Below are 24677 nucleotides of genomic sequence, written 5' to 3' on the forward strand. Positions count from 1 at the left end.
GTGTGAATGCTCAGCGCTTACTCATGGAGGCAGCGGCAGCCTCCGTGTTCCCAGGGCACATGGGCAGGGAGCTGGGGGGCGGGGGGAAACACTCTTTGGCTTCTCTGTGTCACTGGTAGTGATGTGCATCACGGGAAAACAACTGCAACGAGCCGGTGATGATGATAAAACCCGTTTGGATGTTCATCTGACCAGCAAGGGCACGCCAGGTCCTTGGTGCTTCCAGGGAAGACGGGTTCCCTCGGGGACAGCCATGGCTTGATGGCTTTGAAAGCTGTCAGATGGATGTTATACTCGCTCTAGTAACTAAAACCGAGCTGGTGTGAAGTAGCAGGAGTATCTCTGTTGTCCCGCTGCCTCACGCAGGTGCGCGCTGGGTGAACCTCACCTTTGCTGAAGAGCCACGCGTGTAGGAGGAGGAAAGCAGTTCCTGGCAGAGCTGCCTCCCCACGGCCGTTACACTCGGAGCAAGCAGTCATCCTTTCCGGCAGCGAGAGGAAAGGGAGCGTGTTCAGCACTCCCTGGGCAATTCGCTCTCGTTGCCACGTGCCGCTCGCCAGCTCTGCGGTGGGAATGCAGAGGACAGGCCACGCTCGGGGCTGCGCGTCACATTTTGCGACTATTACGCCAGCCCATGCCCAAACTCCTAGATCGGTGACGAGTTTTGTGCCCGGAGTGCACAGAAATAGTTATTCTGAAGTTTCTTTTCTTTAAACGCAGCTACAAAGCCAGCGCATTCCTCCTGCTGCAGCTTTTCCTCGTGCCTCCGCGAGAGCAGCCGCAGGAGCGTGCCCCTCGCCCGCCTCGAGAAATGGCAATTTTACATTTGCTTTTTAAACCCTGAATTGTGTTACCGGGCCGTTTGGGTTTTAAGCTTCATCGATTGCAAAGTGCAATATTGCTCCTTGGAAACGCAGAGCACAATGGTACGAATCCTGCGCTGCCACCCCTAAACATCAGAATTCGAGAAGCGGGTTTGGTGGGTGTAGTGATTTCAGGCAGTGCTCCCCCAAATCCGCCGCCACCCCCGCGGAGAACCAGCGGTGCTGTACCTGGAGGGGGTTTGCTCTGGGCGCAGGGCCAGCCACGCTCCGCAGCTCGTGCCGGGAGGCTCCGCTCCGACAGCACCGGCCCCACGAGCCTGGAAAGGTCACAATTCTGCAGAAAAAGACATTATCACCCCAATTTCATGCACACAGGTGGGGTTTTTTGGCCAGTTTTGGAAGCAGAATTAAACCAGAGGCATATAAATATATTTTTTTTTCCTGCCTTCACAAAGTTTTGACTGAAACCAACTCCTCTTTTGTATCTGCACATCAGTGACAAGCCCAGCAGGCGCCGTGGGGAAATTTGTCACCGGGTACAATGAAACGTGGAGGAAAAACGCTCCTGGAAGACAGGTATCTTTACAAATGACAGAATATTTATTACCAATACCTTTAAAAAAAGATTACATCTGCTAGATCACTGATAAATATCATTTACACCGGGGAGAAAACTACAGCAGCTTTTTTTTTTTGTTCCATTTTTCTTGTTTTTGTGGTTTTTTTGTTTTTGTTTTGTGGTTTTTTTTTTACATAGAAGTAACCATATCAAACTAAGAAAGGAACACAGCTTGAAATACTGACAATATTTCTCTGGTCAACACCCCTGACTTTTACACAAGTGGAATCCTGATTATGAGTTACTGAATAAATATATTTAGAAGGTCTAAAAGTTAACTGTATTATTTTGTAAGCAAAAAAGACAAGTTACAGGCAAATTCAAGCTATCAGGAAAAAAAAATAATAATAAACCACTGCAGCGCATTTAAACTTGAAAATTTTATAGAAAATTCCGTTGCCTTTTACTAGCGTTATCCCATCTGAGTGAACTTACAAAATTACCCCGTAGTAACAAACAGTCCTTCTCTTAAGAAGAATTATTTTGCTGTGGATATTGTCATTTTCCGGCGTGACTCTATTTTGCCTTCAGGCGTCTATGAAGAGTTTCTAAAGAAACGCGGATTTCCTGGCAGGGAACTACCGGGAGATCCCACCTCCCCGCAACACCCCGCACCTCCGGGGGAGCCCCGAGCACGGCACAGCAACTCTGATGCTCTACGGTCAGATTTCCTACGCGTTTTCTACACGGTGGGATTAGGAAGGATGAGGAGTTACGTTCCAATGCACGTGGAAAGCGAGCGCGCGTTCGGCCACCGAGCCCAGGGCAGCTTTACGTCTCAGAGGCGCCGTATTCTAATTTCCTTGGAAGAAAATCCCCCGAAGCGAGGTGGATTTAGGCGGGTTTGCACCCGAAGGTGAGAACCGCGTCTTGCTCGCTCCTTCGGGTACCTGGCCCTTTCTGTCACTAGAGGCAGAGATCGCATCTTTGCAGTATCTTCATTCCTACCCAATTTAACGCTAACGATGATCAAGACAAAGCTATCTCAAGACAGTAAAACCAGACCCTTACTGCATGATGCCAGAGCATTAGCTACATGTCCTGTAGTCCACAAATGACCAAAATCTGTGTATTTTTTCAAGATTATAGTGTTCTTACTGAGTATTTCGAGTTTGTCTTGCTTAGACCTCTGAATAAAAGGTAAGATCTTGCGTGTTATAAGCACTCGATTTAACACAAGAATCATCGTAACCGCCATTTAAATACAGCTGCGTTACGAACCGAATCAGGAACAGTTCTGCCTTGCGTAGCCTTGTAAAACTGTACAGGAAAGTTGCAGCCAATTTACTAAGAACAACTTTGAACTCTCCATCATAAAGGAAAAAATTCCAAACAATATTTTCATGATAATGTCGTCCATAGCATTTTATAGCAGAGGAAAAATTAATATCTACATCATATGTTAACTTTAAAAAATTCTATAAAACACTAAATATATAATAAAAAATATGCATATAAGGACATATGTAAACTGCTTTGGTAACATCATATTACAGATGTTTTCAGTGCATTGCAGAGTTTCCAAGGAAACTTCAGACAAAGCTATATTTGCTTTGAGGAAGTACTGTATAATGCCATTCCTAAAGAAGCATAAACATTTTTCCAGTAGTAAGATGTACTCAAACCACAATATTACTTAGTACTGGGTGTCTTCAAAACAACTAGCTAAATGTTGCTTATATTATAAACAAGAAGTCCTTCGTGTAATTTTTGTCATAAACTGGACCGAGCTGTGAGCGATATCATTATTGTGCTGATGGCTGACAGCGTACAGGCGTTGGAGGTCGAAGAGCCGGATCCTCTCGCGTACGCATCTGAGCAGGGGAGAGAGGGGAGAAGATGAGCCAGCGGTGAGGAGAGCAGCCGTCATTAACCTGGCCTCCCCCCGATTTTAATTCTGTTCCCTGCGACGGAGCGTGGCGGCGGCAGGAGGGGACGTGGCTCCCGGGAGGGTTGGACCCCAGGCGCAGTCCCCTCCTCCTGCTCAGTACCCGCCTGTTTACTGGGTTTCACCTCTCCGACTGAATTTCTGCCTGAACCTAAATTCCTGTCGCTGTTGCGTTGAGGCCACTTTCACAGTTATGTTGCTTCGTGGCCGGTTTACTTATTATTTTTTTCACCATTGTACTATATTCTGGGTGTTACTCACGGCACCAGCCTGGCAGGATCCACGTCCCGGAGGAGCTGCGTGCCTGCTCTGTGGCCCACCGCCTCGAGCCAGGCAGGAACCGGCACGTGTTCCTGCTCTCCTTTGCTCTCCTGGGTCTGCTGATTAAATTCCTCTCTATGGTTTATATAGCCACAGTGTACAACCGTGGTGGAGATAATGCTGATCTCACCCAGGGTTTTTTACATCGCAGTAATTTTAATGCCATATTCCTGCATTGCAGAGGCTCCTGATTTAATGCAGCTTATAAACTGTGGCATTATTAATGGAAGATGGGACATGGAGACTTTGCAAAAGCAGTGTCGTGTAATAAAATACTCTCTTTTCTGTTTGTTCTTCTACACAACCTCATTTCCCTAAATAAATATTTATGCATCCAACACACAATGGAATATGTAGCCTTATAAATTTAAAAGCCTCTGAACACCGCATTTTGTATTTTGTTAGAGTGAATTGCAGTGAAACAATATATTCAATGTATACATGGGTATGGAAGTAAGAGAGTGGAAAGTGTCTAGAAATCTTAAATAGAAATATCGCTACTTATGATGGTGGTTCTCAAGGTTTAATCTTGACTCAGGATGAAATCGGAAACGACTACTGGGCCTGCGTAAGTTGGGGTTCCGGGTCCCTGGCTGGGCAATGGCCAGACCTACAGCCTGCCCCTGCTCCGCCTCAAGGCTCTGCTCCGTCCCCGCCTGTAGACGCAAAGGGTGACTGGGGTGAAGCTCTGCCCCGCCAGCGGGTGAGGATAAGGAGGAGCGGGGCTGGGGACGCTGGCTCCCCGCGGCACCGACCCCGGTTCCTCCCGTCCTTACTTGATATCTTTGGGATTCGGATTTGTTCACTGCTGCTGCCGTCGCCCCCGTCGCTGAACGGCTTTATCTCGATGATGTAGTCCTCGTCGAACGGCAGGGAGAGCTCCACGGAGGTTTTATTTGTCTCTATGACAGATGTGCTGCTCTGCCTGTTCCACCTGTACAAAACCTGCAGTGAAGGGGAGAGAGAAAAGGAGGCAGAAACGGCAGAGACGTCCGTTGCCCTAAGGGCCTCCAGATTTACTGCTGCTCTTTTCCTGCCTCTGATGCTCAGCCCCGTGTCTGGTCACCAGCGGCTTTTGCCGGGGCTTTGCTGGAGACCCCCACCAGCACAGCGGTGACAGCGCCCGCGGCGGGGAGGTGACACTGGGAGCGGGGCGATGCCGATGTGCAGCACCGAACATGGCTGCGGTACCTGGTGGGACCCCTCGGCGAAATCTTTAATTTCATCAAGCTAAAATAAATCCCAAGGCTTATTTATAGAGGTCAAACACTTCTTGCGACATTTCTTTGGGAAAGTGAGTTGGGTTATTTGATGCAGTGCCACAAACGGCTTCCCAGGATAAATAAATGGCTTTTCTCAATGACCTTCTAAGATCTGGGAATTCTATTAATTTACATCGTCAATTGTGACATAAAATATAAGATTTCCAGGAAAAAAAGAAGAAAAATGGGCAATATTTTGCTATCATTCAGGAAAGAAATCACTCTGGCAGTGCTATCCTAACAGTAAGTGAAAGAGGATTTTATAGAAACCCACGAGGCGGAGTTTGCTTTTTCAGGGTGATGAGTCTCTCTCACCCTCTTTCAATTGACTTCCTAATTTGCATTTCAAACCTAAAATGCATAGTGAAAAGTTGGTCCAAACTGCTGAGGTTCATCTCAGGTTTTGACTAAAAACCCTGAGGAATTACTTCTTTTTGATAATCCGATACAGTGCACCAAAGATACTTAAAAGTTAGTGCAGAAATCAGGAGAGCTGGCACAGGCTCACAGAGCTGACGCCGCTGGCGTTGCAGACTGCGAACAAAATACAAAGCGTGTCCAGGTTCTTCATCGTTTCCAGCTCTGGTGGAAAACGTTTGCACAAATCAATCCTCAAGGCAACGGCTGGCAATTGCACACTGATGTCTTCTTTGGGCCAAATTAAACCCTTGTGTAAAGTGATAGAGCTGAATTCTTCCCAAGATTTCTCTCTAGTTAAATTATTCCCTATTAAAACTGCTACTAATGAGGATTCTCTTTCTTTTCCTTTTGGCTTTGCTTTCTGAAGAAAATAGGAGCTATTAAAAAAGCATTTTATTTATCTGCAATTAAGGAGTCAACTACAGCCTTGGAAGGTTTCCCCCAGAGGAAGGAGAGCAGGTGGGAGCTTTGGAGGGAAGGAGCGGGCGATGGTCCGTGGGCTGAGACCCACACGGGTGCTCGCAGGGCTGAGCACCGCCGGGGCGAGGGCGAGCAGCCCGCAGAACCCGCTTGTTCTGCACAGGTATGGCCTCCGTTTCTGGAGGAATGTTCCTATTTTAACCCGGAAAACCACGTAAGGACCATGCAAAACACCTCATCCAGTCTTACTACAAACCCAACCTGACACCGGGTTCACGGCAACGTTCCCCATAGCCCAATACCAGAACGCAGGGGCAGCTGAAGCACAGCGAGGCTTCGCTGCCGGCGAGGGAGGCGGTGCAGGGCAGTGCTGCCCAGCTGCCTGTGCTGGCAAAACACTCACTTTGTAGCCTCTCACTTCCGACTCGTTATCCAGCGCTTTCACTTGGTCCCAGTTCAGGATGATCTTGGAGTCGGATGAATTCCATATGATGTTCCCGGGGGGCTGACTGGGTGCTATACCAAAATATACACGGCATTGTAATTGTAAGGAGCACCGTTTCCCCGTTGGATCCCTCCCAGTACCAACGTGGCTTCCACCACCATAGCTGAGCGTGCCCAGAGTCCTGTCGCTCTGCAAAGCTGATGAGCTGTTTCACTGATCTGTGCCCTCAAGGTCACAGGAGGTGTGACACAACACAGTGCTCTAAATGAAAAAAGGATTCAGTCAGTTGCTCAACATGCCTGAGACCAGAAGAAAAAAGCCCTCTTGAACGATGAGATAAATATTTAATTTTCCTGCACAGCTGTGATTTCAGTTTTGCATGCTCTGCTTACTTAACACAGGGAAGAGCCTTACAAAAAAAAAAAAAAAAAAAAAAAAGAGAGAGAGAGAAAAAAAAAGGCAGCTGGCAAGTCTTCTGCCCAAAAACCCAGCAAAGAGAAGTCTGACAGCTCCTTCAAACTCGAGAAAGCTTGAGAACGAGAGAGGGGAGTGCCGGCAGAAACCCTCCCAGGCAAGAGCCCCCATCCTCACAAACACTCACGTGGTTTTTTGGTTGTGACGTTGACCGCGGCGCTGGAGGGGCCGGTCCCAGCTGTGTTGTATGCTCTGACTGCCAAGTGATACAGCGCGTTGCCTCTCAGGTTGCCGACTTTTGTAGACGTTTGATTGCCAACGGTTCGAATCCTTTTTGCGTTTTCTTCCTTTTCGTCGTGTCTCCAACATCTGACCTGAGAAGCAGAGCAGGTACGCGTTCACCCGGCAGAACCCGGCCGTTTCCAGCGCTAACTCTGGCACTTCTGCCCAAAGCGCCACAGGGCCAGCTCCTGCACCCTGACGCAATCGCTTCTTGGTCTCTGCTAGGAACCAGCCTGGCTGTAGCGCTCCCTGCCCAGGACCTCAGACACTGCCTGGCCACGTTCACGCGGGATTCCCCCAGCAAGCTCCACTCTCCATTTGCAGCCAGATCACACACAGAAAGATGTATAACTGTTTACCATGAGAGAGAAATCTCCACGTACCGAAGAGACAAAAGGAGGCAGATATGCCACAGGAACCCACCCGCCCCATGGCAGGCAGCAGCGGCACCGCAACAACTGCCCATGACGTATCTCCGCACCTCCTCAACGCTTACTGCTGAAAGGACGCTGCGCTGTGTTTCCATACCTCATATCCTTGTATTCTTCCTTTGTGCTGGTTCTCCCGAGGGGGAGCCCAAGAAACTTCAACATCTGAAGCAGAAAGACTTCTGGCCAGAACAGTGGTTGGGGCTTTCATCGGCTCTGGGTAGAGGAGTTAAAAATAAAATTAAGAGTTTTCAATTTTACGTTCAATTAGTCCCAAACTTCAAGGCATTGATTTTCTTCATTGCACGAGAAAAGAGGCATGCCACCAAAACAAACTTCCCCATTTCAAAACGATGGCCTGTCAGCCTGTGCCAGACGGCACCGCTCCTCTGCCTAAGAAATAATAAGATGTCATTACTAAACTCAACCCAGGATACTATGTACTGTAATTAGGACAAGAGGGAACATTTTCTAATCAGTGGACATTAATTCATAGTAAATCTCAGCGGAATTCTTTCCAGATTACATATTACTTTTCCATTAATATCAAAAGATTTCATTACGATTAATGTTATTTTAATGACTATCAAAAGAATTAATCACGGCTCGCCATTTATTATAAATCAGAGCAAGGATTAGGTATCAAAGGATATGTCAAGGTGGATACTAAACCCTTTCAGACCCGGCCAACCTCCCCGTGTCCAGCGGCGGGGAGGAGGGAGAGGCGGTGGGGTGGGCTCCCGGCTCTACCTTCCTCTGCCGAGTAGACGACCGTCACGGGGCTGAACGACCCTTCCCCCTTGTTGTTGTACACCCCCACTTTAACTTCGTAGGGGGAGAAGGGCGGCAAGGTCTCGTTGCGGAAGACGTATCTGGCGGCATCCGGGGAGGCCACGACAGTCTGCATCCAGCTGACGGTGCCGAAGGGGCGGAAGGCCACCACGTACCCGAAGCCACCGCCGTTCTGCAGCTCCTCGGGCACTGTCTGTGGGCGGGCAGACCGCGGGAGAAACGGCACTTTCAGCAAAGGCACGCACTTGTCTCTCCGTCTGCATGCTGACTATCGCGCTCGGTCCTTCTAAAGCTACTGTCCTAAACAGAGCATTAGAGACGGGAGGCAGCTGGAGCCCCATCCACAGCTAACCCAAACTCATCCCAGCCCGTCTGTGCTCCGCGAGCTCCCCGTAGGCAGGGGAAAAGCAGCATCTCGGGAAGACACTTCGCCTAAGACTTAATTCTTCTTCATAGGTGCCCAGCTTCCTCCACTGACTAGATGGAGCCCCCAGTAATTTTAGGCACTCCAGTGACTAAGAGGCTGAGGTTTGTTGGGGTGAACCAAGGACACGGTTCCTGCTTTCCCAATACTCATGCAGCTGCTCTCGCATCTTTGGAGTGGCACGCGAAGCCCTGCAGAACGTATCCCGGCAATGTCCCGGCCGGCGTGGGGGCTGGCGGTCCCTCGCTGGCCCATGGCTGCACAGTGACCCAGACTGGGTCAGCCGACTACCGTATCCCGTACGACGTGAGCTGTTAGACAGCATGGTGGCAGGGAGTGACTTGTCACAAATGTGATGGAGAAGGGTGGGTAGGTCCTAGCTAACAGCTAGAAGAAACAACCTGTCACCTCCAGCTCACTTCTGGACCCACTGCCGCTTCCTACTGTCAGGCTTGCAGCTCCCTCAGAGCTGCATCAAACCCCAAAGCTTCAATGTATTAAAATATCCTGTAATTCCAGGCCACTCGCCCACTGATGTCCACAGTGCTTAAGCACGGCAGAGGTTACTTTTGGTGACTGCTTCTTACTCTGTGTTGTAAGGCTCAAAAAATACACCAGACCATAAAGAAAAGGCCTCTGGACATTTAAAAGAATAAACTGACTGTTCTATCAAAATACAAATTATATTTGGTGCAAATTATGACTCAAAGTCACGGTTGATGTTCTTGCCATGTGTGTTTTTGAAACATATTGCAGTATCTTTAGGAGACATGGCGTAGCTAATTAGTCCAACGGAGAAGGAAATGTAGCACACTGAGCTGTGTGGTAAGGACAAAAACCCATTTATAGTTTCTTAATAACCTTAAAAATATCTCTGGCGATTCATTCTGCCAGCTTGGTCAGAAATAGCACTAAGTGGAAGTGTTAGCATGTCTAGTGAAGTTCATTATTAGGAAAAATATGCCAGCTGCATCGCATCATAACATGAAAATATGAGCAGACAAATGACTAAAGTTCTAACCCCGACTGCCTCAAGGAATATTAAGCATTTTTCATCTCTGTATCTCCTCTTGCTGGCTTTCATTAGCCGCAACGAAAGCCAGCATGCAATGTGTTGTGCTAACTCTTAACTATTTGCTGCCCTGTCTCCCGGTGCGGGGCTACGGGTGGAGCTCGGGAGCCAGCCCCAACAATTCTAACCAGGTCAGGACGTGCCAAGCCAGGTCTCACAAACTCTGTTTCTGCCCATCCGTGTTTTGCCGTACGCGGACGGACGTGCTGAGAGCCAGGGGGAGCTGAGCTCGTCCGGAAGCAGCGACGCGCAGCCCGTTCCCGGCAGCGCCCTGCACAGCACTTCTCTGCTGGCTTCCTTGCGCAGGGTCTGCGCTGGGGAAGGGGTTTAGCTCAATTTTAATAGCTGGGCTATTTTTATCACACAATCTGGGCTCTTTACTGCAAACTGTTTGCAATCTACAGAAGCTTCACTGGGGTCTGGGGTGAAAGGGTGCATCTAGATCAGGACCGCACTGATTTTTCTCTCTGTTTGGGCTCCACTTACCTCCCAAGTAATGACCAGCTCAGACTTGCTCCCTCCACCTCCACTGACATTAGCTGGGGTCACTTCGGGAACTGCGAAAAAAGATGCAGAAGATGCACATGGTGACTCCGAAGCCAGAAAATGAAATGAAATGGACCTACGCAGCAACAGGACTCTGCTGGCCTTCCCCTGCTGGGTACCAGAAACGCTATTAGGAAATGGCTAATTTGCCATGGCAAATAGCACATTAAAAGTATGTCAATAATAGTATATTAAAAGTATGTCAATTAACTTGTGTATTCAGTTACTAATTGTTTAGTTTAAACATTTATCTTTCATAAAAAAGGGCTTTTATTTATTTTCCTAGTTTGTATTCTGTTCCATCACAGGCTAAAACAGAACCGAGGAGCCAGGTACCAGGGTTTCCCATAACCGAGGCACACGTCCCCGCAGCCACCACGCTGAGCCTGCTGCTTGCCCTCACCCCCTTTGCCAGATGAGAAGACAGGGACAGCACCAAGGAGCTTTAGAGCTCTCCAGGGCGGCAGGTTGTGCTGGAAGCCCCGAACACTTCAGGCACTACTCAAGGTCGCTGTTAAGCTCTGCCCACAGCAGCCTGAAGATGCAGCGTGGTTCCAGGAGGCCGTGGCGTGTTTGGGAGAGGGTCACGGAAGACAGAGCAGACCTTCAGTATGCCCATGAAATGATCCAACCCATAGGGCAGGGTGGTTGCTCCAGCACCAATGGCCCCCAGGGTGAGACCCAAGTTACTCCAAGAACCACGGAAGCCCCCAGCATCCAGGGACTGCTGACTTTCCAGCTGTGAAGCCCAAACTCCTGCTCTCAATGTGCTCTAGTTTGTGCTCCAGAGTTTCCATTGCATCGATCATGGGAAACCAGAGGGGCTGCTCTCAGAGTTCATCCCTCTCATCCATGGATACTGGGAAGTATTTTCCAAAAAACCTGCCCAAATACCCGTTTTTTTTGGAAAAGCATTGCTTGCTGCAGGGAAAGGGCATGAAGAGCTCCACAACTTCCCCTGCCTGTTGTGTGCACACAAATAATGTGCCGCGGGGAGAAGAGCAATGGGTGCAGAAAGCACTGCTCATCTTCCTCCAGTGCAACACATCCGTTAGCACTGACGAGCATTTATTTATTTATTCAACAAGATTTAACTCAGTTGCCCACCACTACTTACGAGCTTCTTCAGTTCTTCTCTTCTCTGAAGGTCTGCTGGGTTCTCCAATCCCAATCAGGTTGGCAGCCACTACTCGAAATTCGTACTCGACCCAAGGGTTCAGACCCACCACTGTCGCTGTGAACGTCCTGCCATCGATGATCTCTGGAACTAGGAGACAGCCACAGGTCAGGGGTGCAGTGAAAGTCACTACAAGTATTCAAGGGTGCTGAGAGAAGGTCAGAGATATCCTTAAAAGAGAGGGCTTAATCTAAATACAAAGTGAATAAGGATTGATAAAGCTGTTCTCATTTTTCTAGCGTTTTGTAAACTGCAAAGAAGAGGCAGCATTAAAACATTGTGTGTGAATTTCCTGCTATTAAAGAGTTTCTCCTAAACTGGCACTTTTTGAAAACAAAGTGTCGAGACAACAGGTTTAAAGGGGTTTTATTTTTCTCTTTTTAAAACACACTGTTCCCTCTATTTAATGGTTAGTGGAACAAAATTAACTTCTGACGGAATGAACAATTACATCATGGGATTTTTCCCTCTATCAGTAAAATAATTCTACTTAAAGACAGGCCAGATGACACGGTCTGTCCCTGAGGGATGTCTTTATAGACCACAATTACTGTTGTATATCTCCAGCGCGGCAACAAAAGATAGGAATTCATTCTGTTTTCCCTTAAACATTCATGAGAAAAATGGATGAGTAATAGCACTGACTGGACCCTAAACCTTTGGGTTGCCAAACTTCAAACTAGTTAATAAGACTGGTGCTTTGCAGGCAGGGAAATTAATTTTCCCTTCAGGGTGCAGAGCTGCTCCCCGTGGCCCGCGCGTGGTCCCGACGGATGTGGCTTCCATCGGTGGAGCTCTTCGGGGCCAGGCGACGGACCTACCTGTGCTCACCGCTTGCCATCCCACCGAGAAGGGGGTCCTCGCCTGCACGACATACATTGTGATAGGGCTGTGGTTGTCTGCTCCTGGCCTCCAGGACAGCTGAGCGGTGGTGTCGGTGATTTCATCTATCGTCACAGCTTCTGGGGGACCTGGGGGACCTGTTGGAAGAATCATGGGAGAGGGGTGCTTGAGCTTCGTGGTGACTCGAGGAAGGAGCGCTCTGGTCCTCTTCCCTTACTCAGGACACAGGGAACCGAGTCCCTGCAGAGGCGTTAAGCGCAGCCCCAGCTCTCATTGCCTCGATGAGACTGGGAGGCACGAGGGAGATACCCAAACTGGAGAGCACCAGCTTCACCCGCAGCCCCCAGGTGCCTCCACGTGAGCAGCAGCATCACCGGCCCCGCCGCACGCCTGAGCCACCCGACAGAGCACGGCACTCGCTGCAGCCCTGGGCACCACCTCCACCATCTCACGGCTGCTGTGCTGGCACCGGCCTCGATACAAGCACGATTTCTGGCTGCAGCCTGTAACTAGCATCGTGTCTGAGCAGGGACCAGTATTTTCTGCTTCACTGCTGGGTTCCTTTGAACCAGCAAAGCACCATAGCACATACTGATCAGAGAGAGGACCTCTCTCCTGCATCTCACGGCCGTCACTGTCAGTAGTGGTACCTGAGATGAAGTCTCTACCCAAAAGCACCATCTCAGACAAACTCTCTTGCAATTCACTCTGTGGACCAAAATTATTCTCCTATGATATTCGGAGAGCTGGACATGCTTAAATATCTAAAATACCCCCAAAGCTTCCAATATCCTGTCTTTAAAATGAAAGTTTCAGCAGGTCTAGCCAGATTTAATTTCTCCGAAATTAGAACTTTAAATTGTTTTGCTGGGGGGGAGCAGCCATGCAATGCAGCCTCATGGAGCAGTCAGCTTAAAAATCTTGTAAAAATTATTCTGAAGGTTCTATTTATGCACCCGCTATTCACCCCCCGCCCCAGTCTCACAGCCCAGGGATATTTCCCAATTTTTGTGCAGTCGGTGAGACAGTACAGCACAACTCTCAGTGCAGCCGTGGGACCACTGGCCCGGACAGAGACATCCCTGTTCATGTTTTTAGGAAATGACAAGATCAGTATTTTTACCATCATCAAGGGTCATTTTCTTGTGAGAATTCAATGTTCCTCCTGCTATTTACGGAGCCAGCGCTAAGGAAATTACTTAACCGAGGTGCCCATCAGCAGGTTGTTTTGAAACGTTTGTGCAAAATGAAAAAAAAATTCATCTGAAATCATGCTGTGGGAAAAACCCGAGAGTCAGTGCAACGGGGAGCAGCCTCCTGGGGAGGAGAGCTGCGGCGGCGCTGCCTCCGGGGGCCCAGCTCTCTGTACAGCGCGTGGCTGAGAACGTCCGCCTCCGTGCTCCTGCGGGGCAAACGTGGTAAAAAGCAAAACAACGTGATGAGGATAACAGAAACGCCCAGCCAGAGACAAGGGCACATTTCTCAACGGAAGTTCAGGGCCTTCTGAACTGGCACGGCTTTGAAAAAAAGGGAATTTCTTACTTCTTTTTCGTTCTCTCCTCCTTTCACTGAGTTGCCCGAGAACTTACGTTACATGGAGAATGTGCAAGCCGTGATTTGGCAGGGGTCTACAAGAACTGAGGGCAGCAGGTACACAGCAGCACCAAAGTTTGCTTTCCTCAAAGCTAACGAGCCGGAAAATAAACGTCATATTTATTGTAAGGATCCAGACTCAGGTTAACTAATTGCATCTCTGTTAAAGTCATGCTTACGGATCACCTGTGTATGGTGATGAATAGATCTTGAAATGTCAGTGAAGTTACTAAATCATGTTGATTCTAGAAATGGAACACTATTGCTGGGCAGAAACCCGGTGAAGAAGCTGGATACTGTTTCTGCTGCACAGTTCATCAAATAAATGAGCTCAGTTGGTGCCAGTTTTGCATTCAGGACACGAACATGTACTAGTGTGTTTATCTGTGCTGTGGGTCTGTTGTATGAGTATGTATGTATGAAAGAATCTTCATATGCGCTGTTTGAAAACGTACTGTGAACCCCAGCGTGTACTCAGAGCTCATTTCTTAGATTAATTACAAGATGCTGGGATCCCAATGAACGTCTCTGAGCCCAGGAATTGTCTTACCACCAGCAGAAGATAGCAGGAAAAAAAAAAAAAAAAAAAGAAGAAATTTTACAACAACAACAGTAACAAAATTCAAATACCTCTTACAATCAGGTCTGCAGCAGCCGATAGCTTGTCCACACTGGTTTGCACCATGCAGACGTATTTCCCAGCATGCTTCAGCTGGATGCTTCTGATCATCAAATCACCAGCTGAATCCTGCTGATAAAGTAGGGAAAAGTGGTTACAATTACTTTTTAATGAGCGCTAAACATCATTATCACATGAAGGACACTGTGACTAATGGATTTACTTTACGCTGGCTGATGAAAACATTAGTAATGCAAGCCGTGGCCTATTAAAATTATGTGAGTCTGCCTTGAAGATAAGAGCGGGAGCGTTTCTAAAATTATGGCTCCTACAAGGGGTAGAGGAGCCCGGTTTGGGTCCGTTAAGCAGTTTCCCCATTAAAACGATGTGCCAAAGCTTACGTAGGACAGGTTTGCTCCGATTCCTCCTTTATCTCTCTGGATATCCAATTTACAGCCTCTCTGGCGCTCAGCTGCCCAACTTGTGTCTACATCTATTTCCTAAGTGAACACCAGCCCAAATTATGAGACATCTGCAATAGTTTCACGGCTTTGTGTTACTGCCAGCATTTTGATTGCCTGGCGTTTTTGTGCTAAAGATCATGAGAACAGCACTCTCCGAGGAAATCTTGCATCACCTAACAGCGGTAATTTGTTTTCCAAACGCCAAGTGCATGTCTGATTAACTGTTGAATAGAACTAATTATGTTTTTGTATGTATAGGAAGCTGAAAACTCTAAATTTTTCTCCAGACACAAAGCATTCGATACATTAGAAATCTCAGGGTAACTTTGTGATTGTGGCTTTCTGACTGAAGAATATTAATAAAGTTTGTAGTTTTAGCTTTGCAGGCCGATCAGTCGCTGGGACGTGCCGTCGCTGCTGATGCGCGCCCTAGGCATCAATCTCCAAGTGCATCTTTTACTTTTTTTTTTTTTTAGGGATAACAGCAAGGCTTGTAAATTGTATTGCCTTTTCCTTTCAGCGCTAAATTCCACTCCTGCCAAATGTAAACACGGACTGTCAGTCTGCCTGAAAGCCGGCGGAGCGCGTGGCTCTGCGAAACCTCCCTTAGAGCAACATGCAAAAACCTTTCCAGGTTTTTACCTCTGCTGAAAATTTGTTGCATTTCTTTCCTTCTTTTTCTTGCTACCTTCACCCAATAAAAGTGGAAAAAATTCATCAGGAAGGACGAGAAAACATTTTTAAATTGCAGCTAAGTTAGAAATTAAACTCCCCAAGTCACACCTAATACACAACAGGCTAAATCAGATGAAATCTGAACTGCAAAGGAAAATGTTACGGTTACGATGGAAAGCAAACTTTTTACCCATCTTCCAGACACAGCCTGTGAAATCGCTGCTTCTCCTTTAGTAAAAATTATTTGGAAATTATTTTTGGCCAGAAGAATGGCATGAGAAGCTGGGGAAGGTCTGACCGATGTGCTATGTCCTCGTGTGAACCCCCTTTCTAACACATGGCGTCCCGAGGTACCTCCTGTAGCACTGACCCTCTCCAATTCCCCAAAGTCATGCCACAACATCGGGAGGAAATCTACAACTACTAGGGAAGGTGAAACAACCTGTCCTTTCCAACTGAGGCATAAGCAGAGAAACTCAAGCGGGGCAGGACCATCACGGGCACCCTGACCTTGCTGCGGGCTCTCCGCTCCTGGGCCTTCCTGGAGAGGCAGAAAATGGCAAACGGCCCAAGCAGATTTTCTCCTCTCCTAACGAAGGAAAGTAATTCCTACCTTCACTACCTTTTCTTCCCCCTGCCTGCCACTTGATCGTGGTCTTGAGCGACAGCGGTGGCCAGGGCTGTATTTAAGGGGCACTCTAACCACCATCTCAGACCTGACGCTGCTCCGAGCTATCGGATTTCCATGAACGTGATCTTTTCGACCTTCAAATAAACAATTCTCGGGATATTGCAAAAGTTTGCATTGTCAGTGGGTACCGACTGGTTTCCCATAAACAAACAACAGCCCGAAGATACCAACGTGACATTGCCAGGAAACGTGCACAGATAACACTGAAGAGAAATGTCACCTCCGACGGTCGGTGATGTTTGTAATACTATGCAGGTTATTTTGCGTAGAGGAAAAATACTTATTCTAAGCATGTGGTCACAAGAGGAGGACAGAGAGAGAGACAAACATGCCAGCAAACACTGCCTGAACAAATTTGAGGCTATTGTCTTGATTTCTCGCTCTTTTCTGTATAAATACAAAATTCTACAATTGTGGTATTTTACATTTCTTTTACTGTTACAGCCAGAGAAAAACTATTATGAACTTCTTCCTTGAATGAGAAGGCAGTTTTCTGCAATGAGAAAACACATTCTAGGTCTTCTGACATACATCCCACTGCAGCGTGAGTGCATTGTTCACGCGAGCAGATTTAAGTCTTGTCGTTAAGAAACCATAACAATTCTACATCGACTATAACGAAGCAGTATACTGGCAACGTTCATCCTCTCGGTCTGTAAGACAGAAGTTAACATCTCCTACTATTAACTCAGCCCACTCCTTCTATTAGAGGCCCTTCTCCGTTACCTGCTTTTCTTACTGTGAGGAGATTGCTTTAGTATTAATACTTACCCCTCCTACTCTTTCAAAGTGATCCCCATCTTTCTCAAAGTCTATCAGGTGTCCATTAAATGACCAGGTAAACACGATATCTAGTGAGTGGTCGTGAGATACCTGACAAGGCAAGACAATGCTTTCTCCAACAGTGACATCCATGCTGAAAGGTGACACCATAACCCGGGTTGGATCTGCAAACAACAAAGAAAACAAAGGGGGGGAAACAAAGCATTAATCCTGTCCTCCTGAGAAATGGAGAGGGATGAAGAGCTGAAAAATGATCCTAAGCAGTCTACCACAACTGCAGCACTGCCACCAGAACTTGAAATATTTGCAGTTATCACTTGGGAAGATCCTTAATGCAACAAGTGAACTATCGCATCTTTGATTTTATCCTCTGATACCTTTCTCTTTTTGTCGGATTGAAACACTATTAATAAATCCTCTAGAACCCTCTTCTAGCCACCACCCTGACAAACGAGGAGAAGAGAAAGGCTGGAAAAGACTGCAGCCAATCTGCAAGGCTTAGTTAAAATTTTTGAAAAAGCTTGGAGATCAGAGATTATTTTATTTGAATCTTCTTACTTCAAAGATTTGTTTTGCAGTCATACATTGCTCACCACGGTTATCAAAAAACCTATTTTGTTGTTCCTAAATTAAATGCTGCCTTAAGAAAACTCTCTCAATGTAAAGTCTCCAAAACTGGAATGAAGAAAGGTGTATTGAAAACATGAGTGCTATCTGCTCGGACCTGGAAAGGGAAAGATTAGACTAACATTATTGTTGTACGTTATGTTTATTGAGAACTCGGTGCTTGTTTAGAATATTTGCAATGTTCTATCTGATGGATGCTTTTACAGTTTAAATCCAGGTAGTTGTCTTTGTGCGAGGAGGGCCCACACAAAGAATAAATACACATGATGAGTGATACCAACCAAACCTTTCACACCATGGAAACCAAAACTGCCCCAATAAACCAAGTCCTGTAGCAATGTCAGCCAGAGGGGTTTTGGGGTAAGACGTGGCTCTGGGTGTAGGAACTCCTCTGCCTGACGTGCAGCTGATCTGGGTCAGGTAGTAGGTCAGACTGACTCACTTTTTAGGATCTCTGTGGTCTTACACGACATGTCACCGACCTGCTGAACGAGACCTGAGCACGTATTTTGGGGAGGTGAAGCAGAACAAAGGTGAGAAAGGGCATGGTCCTAACCACGACATTTCCAAAGGGAAGCCCCCAAACCTGCGGGTATCTGTGACGTCGCGAGCTCTGTCTGGTAACGATGGGCAGCAGCACATACCAGCTCCACCCTGAGCTGCAGGACTAATCCCTTATTCACAGCTGGAGTTCACATGGACCCTTTACCACTGGTTTAATTGTCTATTTTTCACTTCAGTCGTGCAGTACGAGCAAAATGGTGGCACAGAAAGATGAGCCATGACACATTATGCAGACTTCAGCTCCTCATCTGTGCCCGTGAATTCCCTCTGCCTCTAAAGTTAACATTTGTCTTTCATTTCTGTTGACAAAAATGCAGTAATTTTTTTCTACAGGGCCTCAGAGGAAATGAAAAGGAGAAAAAATATTGCTTAACAATGAGACCAAAAGTCTGAAAATCATATACAGATAGATATTTTTGCTTATTCCAAAAGTCTATTCTGCACAGCTGTCATGCTAAAATACTACGAGCATTATTCATTCTCTGGTACATGAAACCAAAATCTTAACTACTTCTTCCAGAGACTGTTGGACAACTACTTAATTCTCTGCCAAAATAATAAGGATACAGCAACAAAGATACGCACTGGGCAGAGCTACTCACCGAGATTCAGGGGATGCGAAGCTGTTCCTGGATTTTCAAAGACCTTACCAAAAGTGGTGGAAAAAGTTTCATCGCTGACCATATAGGCTTCAGATCAAGTCCTCAGGGACTCAGCTGTATTATCTTGGACAAATTTAATTCATCTATATTTTGGTTTCACTTCTAACAAAATAGGGTAACTCTTAGACGAACCACAGTAGGTGTTCTGAGGCTTAACTAATTAATACAAGTAAAGCATTTGAAATTTCTCAGGTTAAGCAGTATGAGTGCACGTTACTCAAATAATGTTTAATTATTGCGTAGACTTATGACATTGTTTTTGTATAACTGGTGTACCAGGATTTTATGGTCACTTGGGATTGCTACTACTGGAACTCCAGACGACCCGGAGCATCCCAAGCTGAGGATGCTACAGAAACGCCAGCACCTGCAGCGGGGCTCGGCACGGAATCACTTACTGAAATTCCTTTCAGCATCAGAAGTTCCTCCTCTGCCCTGCTCAAAGCCCGTATGAAATATTTATGAAGGACTTGACTCTGAGATGAAACGGGTGCCTCCCACAAAGCCCTGAGCTCTCCTCCATGAGTCCTGCAATGATCCGTGTAAGCTGCGGCCCTTAACAGTCAGCACCGAGGTTTTGCTGTAGCTAACCCTCGCCTCCACGGCACTTTCTGCAAGAGGTGAGAAGTCCACGCCACAAATCTGGTTCTTTCTGCTGTAACACATACGGTTTATAAACATATAACGAATGAAACATGCACGTTTGCTAACGACCTGCTTTCCAGAGCAGCTCAGCGCAGCTCCTGTGGACATCGTACGAACTGCGAGTGCCTGGTGCCTCCGAAAGTCAGGCCCCCAGGTCTCAATCCAATCACGCCAAGAAGCATTGCACTCTAATAGCTGAACACACCAGGTTATGGGAACGGCCGATCCAGCGTGGCGACAACCGATGCGCGAGGAGGGCTCTGCCCCAAGCCGTGCTCAGCAGGACCGCGAGCCCCGGCAATGCACTTTACAAATCACCCCAAGGAGAACGCTTACCCATCTCTTCTCAAGGACTGCGAAAGCTGGAAAACAAAATCATCCCCTCCCCACCTTTAATATCCCCAGCAGAGCAGCAAATGGAAAATGTTATTCAGGAGCCAATTGAGGGCAGCCGAGTGTAGGCACACCTCGGCGATACGCAGCCAAGTGGTAATCCAAATTATTACATTTGCACTTTCAAAACCTGTAACATCAGGCACTTTTTAAACTATGGCGAGTGCTTTAATGATACCAAAATTGTGTTGGTTAGCATCCAAGTCGAAAATAATAAAAAAACGCCAACAAAACCAGCCAATGATTGTTTCTGTCTGAGCTAGCTACCCGTTTATTTATTGTCCACGTGCAAGGTGAGGGAGGCAGCTAGGGGCACAGACGCTATGGGAGAGCTGATCTTAATGCTCTGTTACTGTCCTGTCCCCCCAAGTGCAGGTTATTTTCCTTAAATGTCAAGGACAGTTAATTAAAAAAAAAAAAAAGTGATTTTGGTGATATTTTGAGCCGATACTCTCCTTTGGAACACTCTGGTGCATTTTGAGAAAGTTTTGAAAATAGGGCTGAAAGATTCAGTTGCAGATGAAGGGTGAGCGTTTCTGTTAGTAACGTCACCCCTCACAGCTGCCTGCGGGTTTCTGAGCCCTCCGCAGCGGGAAGCAGCGCCTGGCAACCCCCAGCCAGGGGGTTTCTTTTCTTCAGAAAGAAGAGACAAGAACCAAGCAGAATTGTTCCCCATCACTTCTGAGAAAGTTCGACTGGCATTACTGAGAAGTTTTTAGAGGAGAAATGAGTGGATAGTGCATGCTGACGGGAACGCTCCCAAGGGATGAAAAGATCTCTGTCATCAGGAGGTAAAATAATCTGGGTTTCAGTCTCAAATATGAAACAGGAAAAAAAATAACGACACCGTACCTGCAAATGCGCAGTAGGCATCCTGTAGGTATAGCAAATGCAGTGACAGCAGACGTGAGCGAGTCGACATTGGCCTGGGCTTGGCTTTGCTACGGAGGAAGAGGAGACCCTTCCTGCGCAGCCCGGGGAGCGCGGAGGCAAGGCAGGGCTTACGGGGTGCCAGTCTGCAGAACGACGGGTGCTCTGTCTGTAGGTGTCACTGAAGGCTCAGGGAAGCAGGGAAGCTCCCTCTCAGCCTTCCTTTCATGCCGGCATTTTCAGGAGCACGCTTTTTGCGTGACAGAAACGGCACTTTGTTGTTTTGTGTGCAGTGTTCCTTGCACGCCAGCCAGGCTGGCAGCTCACGGAGCGGCTCAGCTTGCGGCTTCTTGTCAGAGCTGAGATGGTTTGAGCAGCGTGAAAGCTCACGGGGATGGTCCTCAGCTGGAGCAGACCCGCGCTGCCGCCCAGCACCGCTCCCGGCCCCACCGCCATCGGCCCCGGCCTCGCTAGCGGGGTGCACTGAGGCTGTCCGAGCTTTTCTCACCTCTTTCTGTCCTGCGTTACACCCCGTAGTTTTATTGCTGCAGCATATTGCAGAGAATTTGGTGTATTTCTGACTGATTTAATGTATTTGGTTTCCATTACAAGACATTTTAACAAAGTTTTCTTGGCAGCCTTTGGTTTGTTCGAAGAAACGGAGCCGAGCAGCACTTCCCACCTGGAGGAGAGCTGCAGTTGCTGCGCTTTTGGCCCTCGTCCCTGCAGAAGGGAGCCCGTCATTAGCTGCTTGTGCCGCCTGCCTTTCCCGTCTCATTTCGGGAAGCTGTGATGCATTTCCGAGCTGCAAAGCAGCAGGCTGCAGACATGGTGGGTACTGTCCGAGGGTAACAATTATCCAGTCTGAAAAGAAACCATCCCACCCCGATTTTCTATTGATTGGGTGTCCATTAGGAGGGATTACTTGTTTAGGGTAAACAGCTTTGCGTCGCTGCGTTTGCTTGCTGTAGCTCACGCAGTGCTATGTTGTGTCATATTGATCCGGAGGACATGACACAGTGGGACACAATCTACCGTGGCACGACATAAGTGACATAAACCGAATCAGAGGCTGACACTCAGAGATAATGCACTTTTTTACAAAAAAATAGGTCAGCCCAGAGCACGCGAGAGGAGCAAGGCAAATCAAGAAGCAATGTCACAGATATTGTGCCCATCAGCAAGACTTCAACTGACCGGAGGGGTTTTTTTCACCTAGAGGCATGCGGACCTGTCCACGTTAGGTGATGCTACTTGGCGTCCCGTTTCCAAACGTGCTCATTTCCAATTTGGCTCAGCTGCGGAGGCTGCGTGCTCCGCTCTGCTGGGAAGGGATTCAGCGATGCTAATAACCGCAGTGCCTTTCATTTAAGGCTATCAAAGTGCTTAGTAAACAATGAGATATGCTTTGCCAGCCCTGACTGCAGAAGGAATACAGAGTATTTCACTATAATAAAAGATTGAACTGTGACGTGCTCAGGAGATACAGCTCCTGTTGTTGGCCTCAAATCAGTGGAGTCGAGTAACTCACAGACAGAGTCAAAGAAGAGATAATGTCGGCACTTCCACTGCTGGTTTCTGAAACCTGTGCACCGAATACCTAAATGCTTATTTAGACATCCGTCCTGGCATAGAGGAGGAGGTCACAGGAGAACGAAGAGAAGGGAATACTCAGGTTTTGACATATTCATCCAGGGTAAAAAACTGAAGAAATCAGAACTCCCCCCAAAACTTAACGGTGCCTTCAGACTGTTACACTGCAAGGGAAATTTTCCAAGATTTTGCAAAGGCTTATTCCTTCCTTCCTTTCTTCTTCCAGCCCTGCCCATTTCACTTCATTCAAGATCTGTCTGCACATTCATGCTGTTAGGTTTGGTTAATGGAAGCTAATGGAAATTTCGTAAAAGATCCTCCATTGAAAGTCTGCAATATATGTCCCTCTCCCCTTTGGTCTTTTGCCTAAATAGGCAGAGCGTGTAAATATTCATGGCTTTGGAGGGGAAGGTATTGCAAGTGGATGCAAATCAGCTACTGAAAATTGCGACAGCTGCTTACGGACAGAAGAAACATGGTCTGGTTCTTTAAATGGAAAACAAAAGAGCAGTGTTTGTTTTTGCTGAGGGATAGGTACATTTTCTTCAAGTACATACGAAATATTAGTATCCCACCTATTATACTCAGAGGGCACGTCTGAGTTAAACAGCAGCGAGGAGCTCAGACACTTAATGGCCAGAGCGGCTGCTGCAGAATGCAGAGGAGGACGTTTATTCCAGGCTGGACAAGAGGAGACCGTACAGACCAAAGCCATTTCAGCACACGAGGTTCTGACTCTCTGCATCATGTATTGTGATAGCAGCATGCCAGGGCATCTGTTGGCTGTTTAATGAAAGCCAGTCTGGATGACAAGGTAATTTCAGGTTCAAGCATGAATGCTCAAGTGCAAGAGTTTATGTTCAATTACCAGATGCTTCAAACAAGCAGCTAAGACAAAGGCAAGGGATGCCAAGCACACACGGCTGCATCCAGCGCGAGAGAAAACGGACAGAGCGCTGCTTCTCCTCGGGCTCAATTTCCATTCGCGTTGCTGCTATTCCTTATGTGGACCTAGGCAGATAACTAGTAGTTTCAAGTTTGATTAACCATCTAATTGCCTAATTCTCTTAAACAGCAATTAGTGTTACAATGTTAAAGATCCAGCTACATTTTTTCCTTATCTGTATAAACCATTTCTTGTACAAGATTTTAAAATAGGTTTTTCTTGTAGATAAACTGTAAGTTGAGTATTTGGGGCTCACTTTTTCTCCTTCTGGAATACCAGCATGTTTACTGTTTTCATTTTGTTTTTTTATCAGAGAGAGTTAATAAATGCATTGCAGATCAATGTTCTCTATTTGCAATGATATTTTACATTATTGTATTGATTTCAAGGCAAATCGTGTCTGGAGGTAATAAAAATCAATCTTGGAAGTAGAATCATCTGTTTTCTATGAGCAACTGAAGAATCAAAGTCCAATACATAAATACTCAAATGTGCTTTGATGTTTCTTTCTCTTTTATTTGTGAATGAAACATTTATCACAGATTCCCAGCCTGGTTTGGGTGGGCAGGGACCTCCCAGCCCACCCAGTGCCACCCCTGCCATGGGCAGGGACACCCTCCACTAGCCCAGCTTGCCCAAAGCCCCATCCAACCTGGCCTTGAACCCTGCCAGGGAGCCAGGGGCATCTTTATCCAAGACTGTAAAGTCAAAAGCATCTGAGACTTGATGACTGGCTAAGCTGCTGGCAGCTCGTGGTGCTCTGAGCACCATCAGACACTGTAAGAAACGCTGAAGAGAGGAAAATGTGACCCTGAACTAAAGAGATTAATAACCGGTGAACAACTGAACACACGGTATGAATTACCATAGCAAACTACAGCTATCTTAATAGATTGGTTGAGTACCTTCTGGGGCACGGCCAAAATTAACATTAAAAAGAAATGGGGAATGGCCAAGTATTTACAATATTTGGCCTTCACAGTATCACAGACGCGAGCTGCGATGAGTCACATATATGCTTTCAGGAACAGGCATGTGGCTTTTATGCCAATATAACTCTTCTGTTCCATACAATCAGCTATAATACACGTGCTCTCGCAAGACAAGTAACTGCTTTATAAGGCACATTTCTTAACAGAAAATTTTGCAGCACTTACAGTATCCTCTGGTGTGTACTACGGTAGCTCAGCCTAATAAAATGTAATCTCATTAAAAGCAAAAGGGACACTATCAGTTCAGAAAAGGGAATTTAGGCCTGGGACTAAAGTCACTTCTCTGATTTTAGAAATATATGTGGTTAGTGGTCTAGATCTTCCCACGTAATCAGGCAGCACCAATCTTTGGCAACGAAGGCAGTGATACGTGGCCATGTATT

At 47.0% G+C, this 24677-nt stretch overlaps 1 protein-coding gene across 2 annotated transcripts in view; it reads right to left on the bottom strand.

Annotated features, from left to right (window-relative positions):
- Window positions 1-1403: 1403 nt before the first annotated feature.
- LOC129211459 (contactin-4) overlaps window positions 1404-24677 on the bottom strand; it is a 336085-nt gene continuing 312811 nt past the window's right edge. Inside the window, exons 14-24 of one of the 2 annotated variants that reach the window (XM_054838596.1) lie at window positions 16991-17166; window positions 14401-14518; window positions 12156-12314; window positions 11275-11424; window positions 10098-10168; window positions 8074-8308; window positions 7424-7539; window positions 6801-6987; window positions 6158-6270; window positions 4429-4597; window positions 1404-3257 (exon numbers count right to left, since the gene is read on the bottom strand). In XM_054838596.1, the coding sequence (XP_054694571.1) occupies window positions 3157-3257; window positions 4429-4597; window positions 6158-6270; window positions 6801-6987; window positions 7424-7539; window positions 8074-8308; window positions 10098-10168; window positions 11275-11424; window positions 12156-12314; window positions 14401-14518; window positions 16991-17166 (1595 nt within the window). In that variant the 3' untranslated portion in view covers window positions 1404-3156. Of the gene's footprint in view, window positions 3258-4428; window positions 4598-6157; window positions 6271-6800; window positions 6988-7423; window positions 7540-8073; window positions 8309-10097; window positions 10169-11274; window positions 11425-12155; window positions 12315-14400; window positions 14522-16990; window positions 17167-24677 lie in introns of both variants that reach the window. The other variant, XM_054838595.1, reaches the window with a different exon arrangement.

The sequence above is a fragment of the Grus americana genome, chromosome 11, assembly GCF_028858705.1.
Source record: "Grus americana isolate bGruAme1 chromosome 11, bGruAme1.mat, whole genome shotgun sequence".
NCBI classification, from domain to species: Eukaryota; Metazoa; Chordata; class Aves; order Gruiformes; family Gruidae; genus Grus; species Grus americana.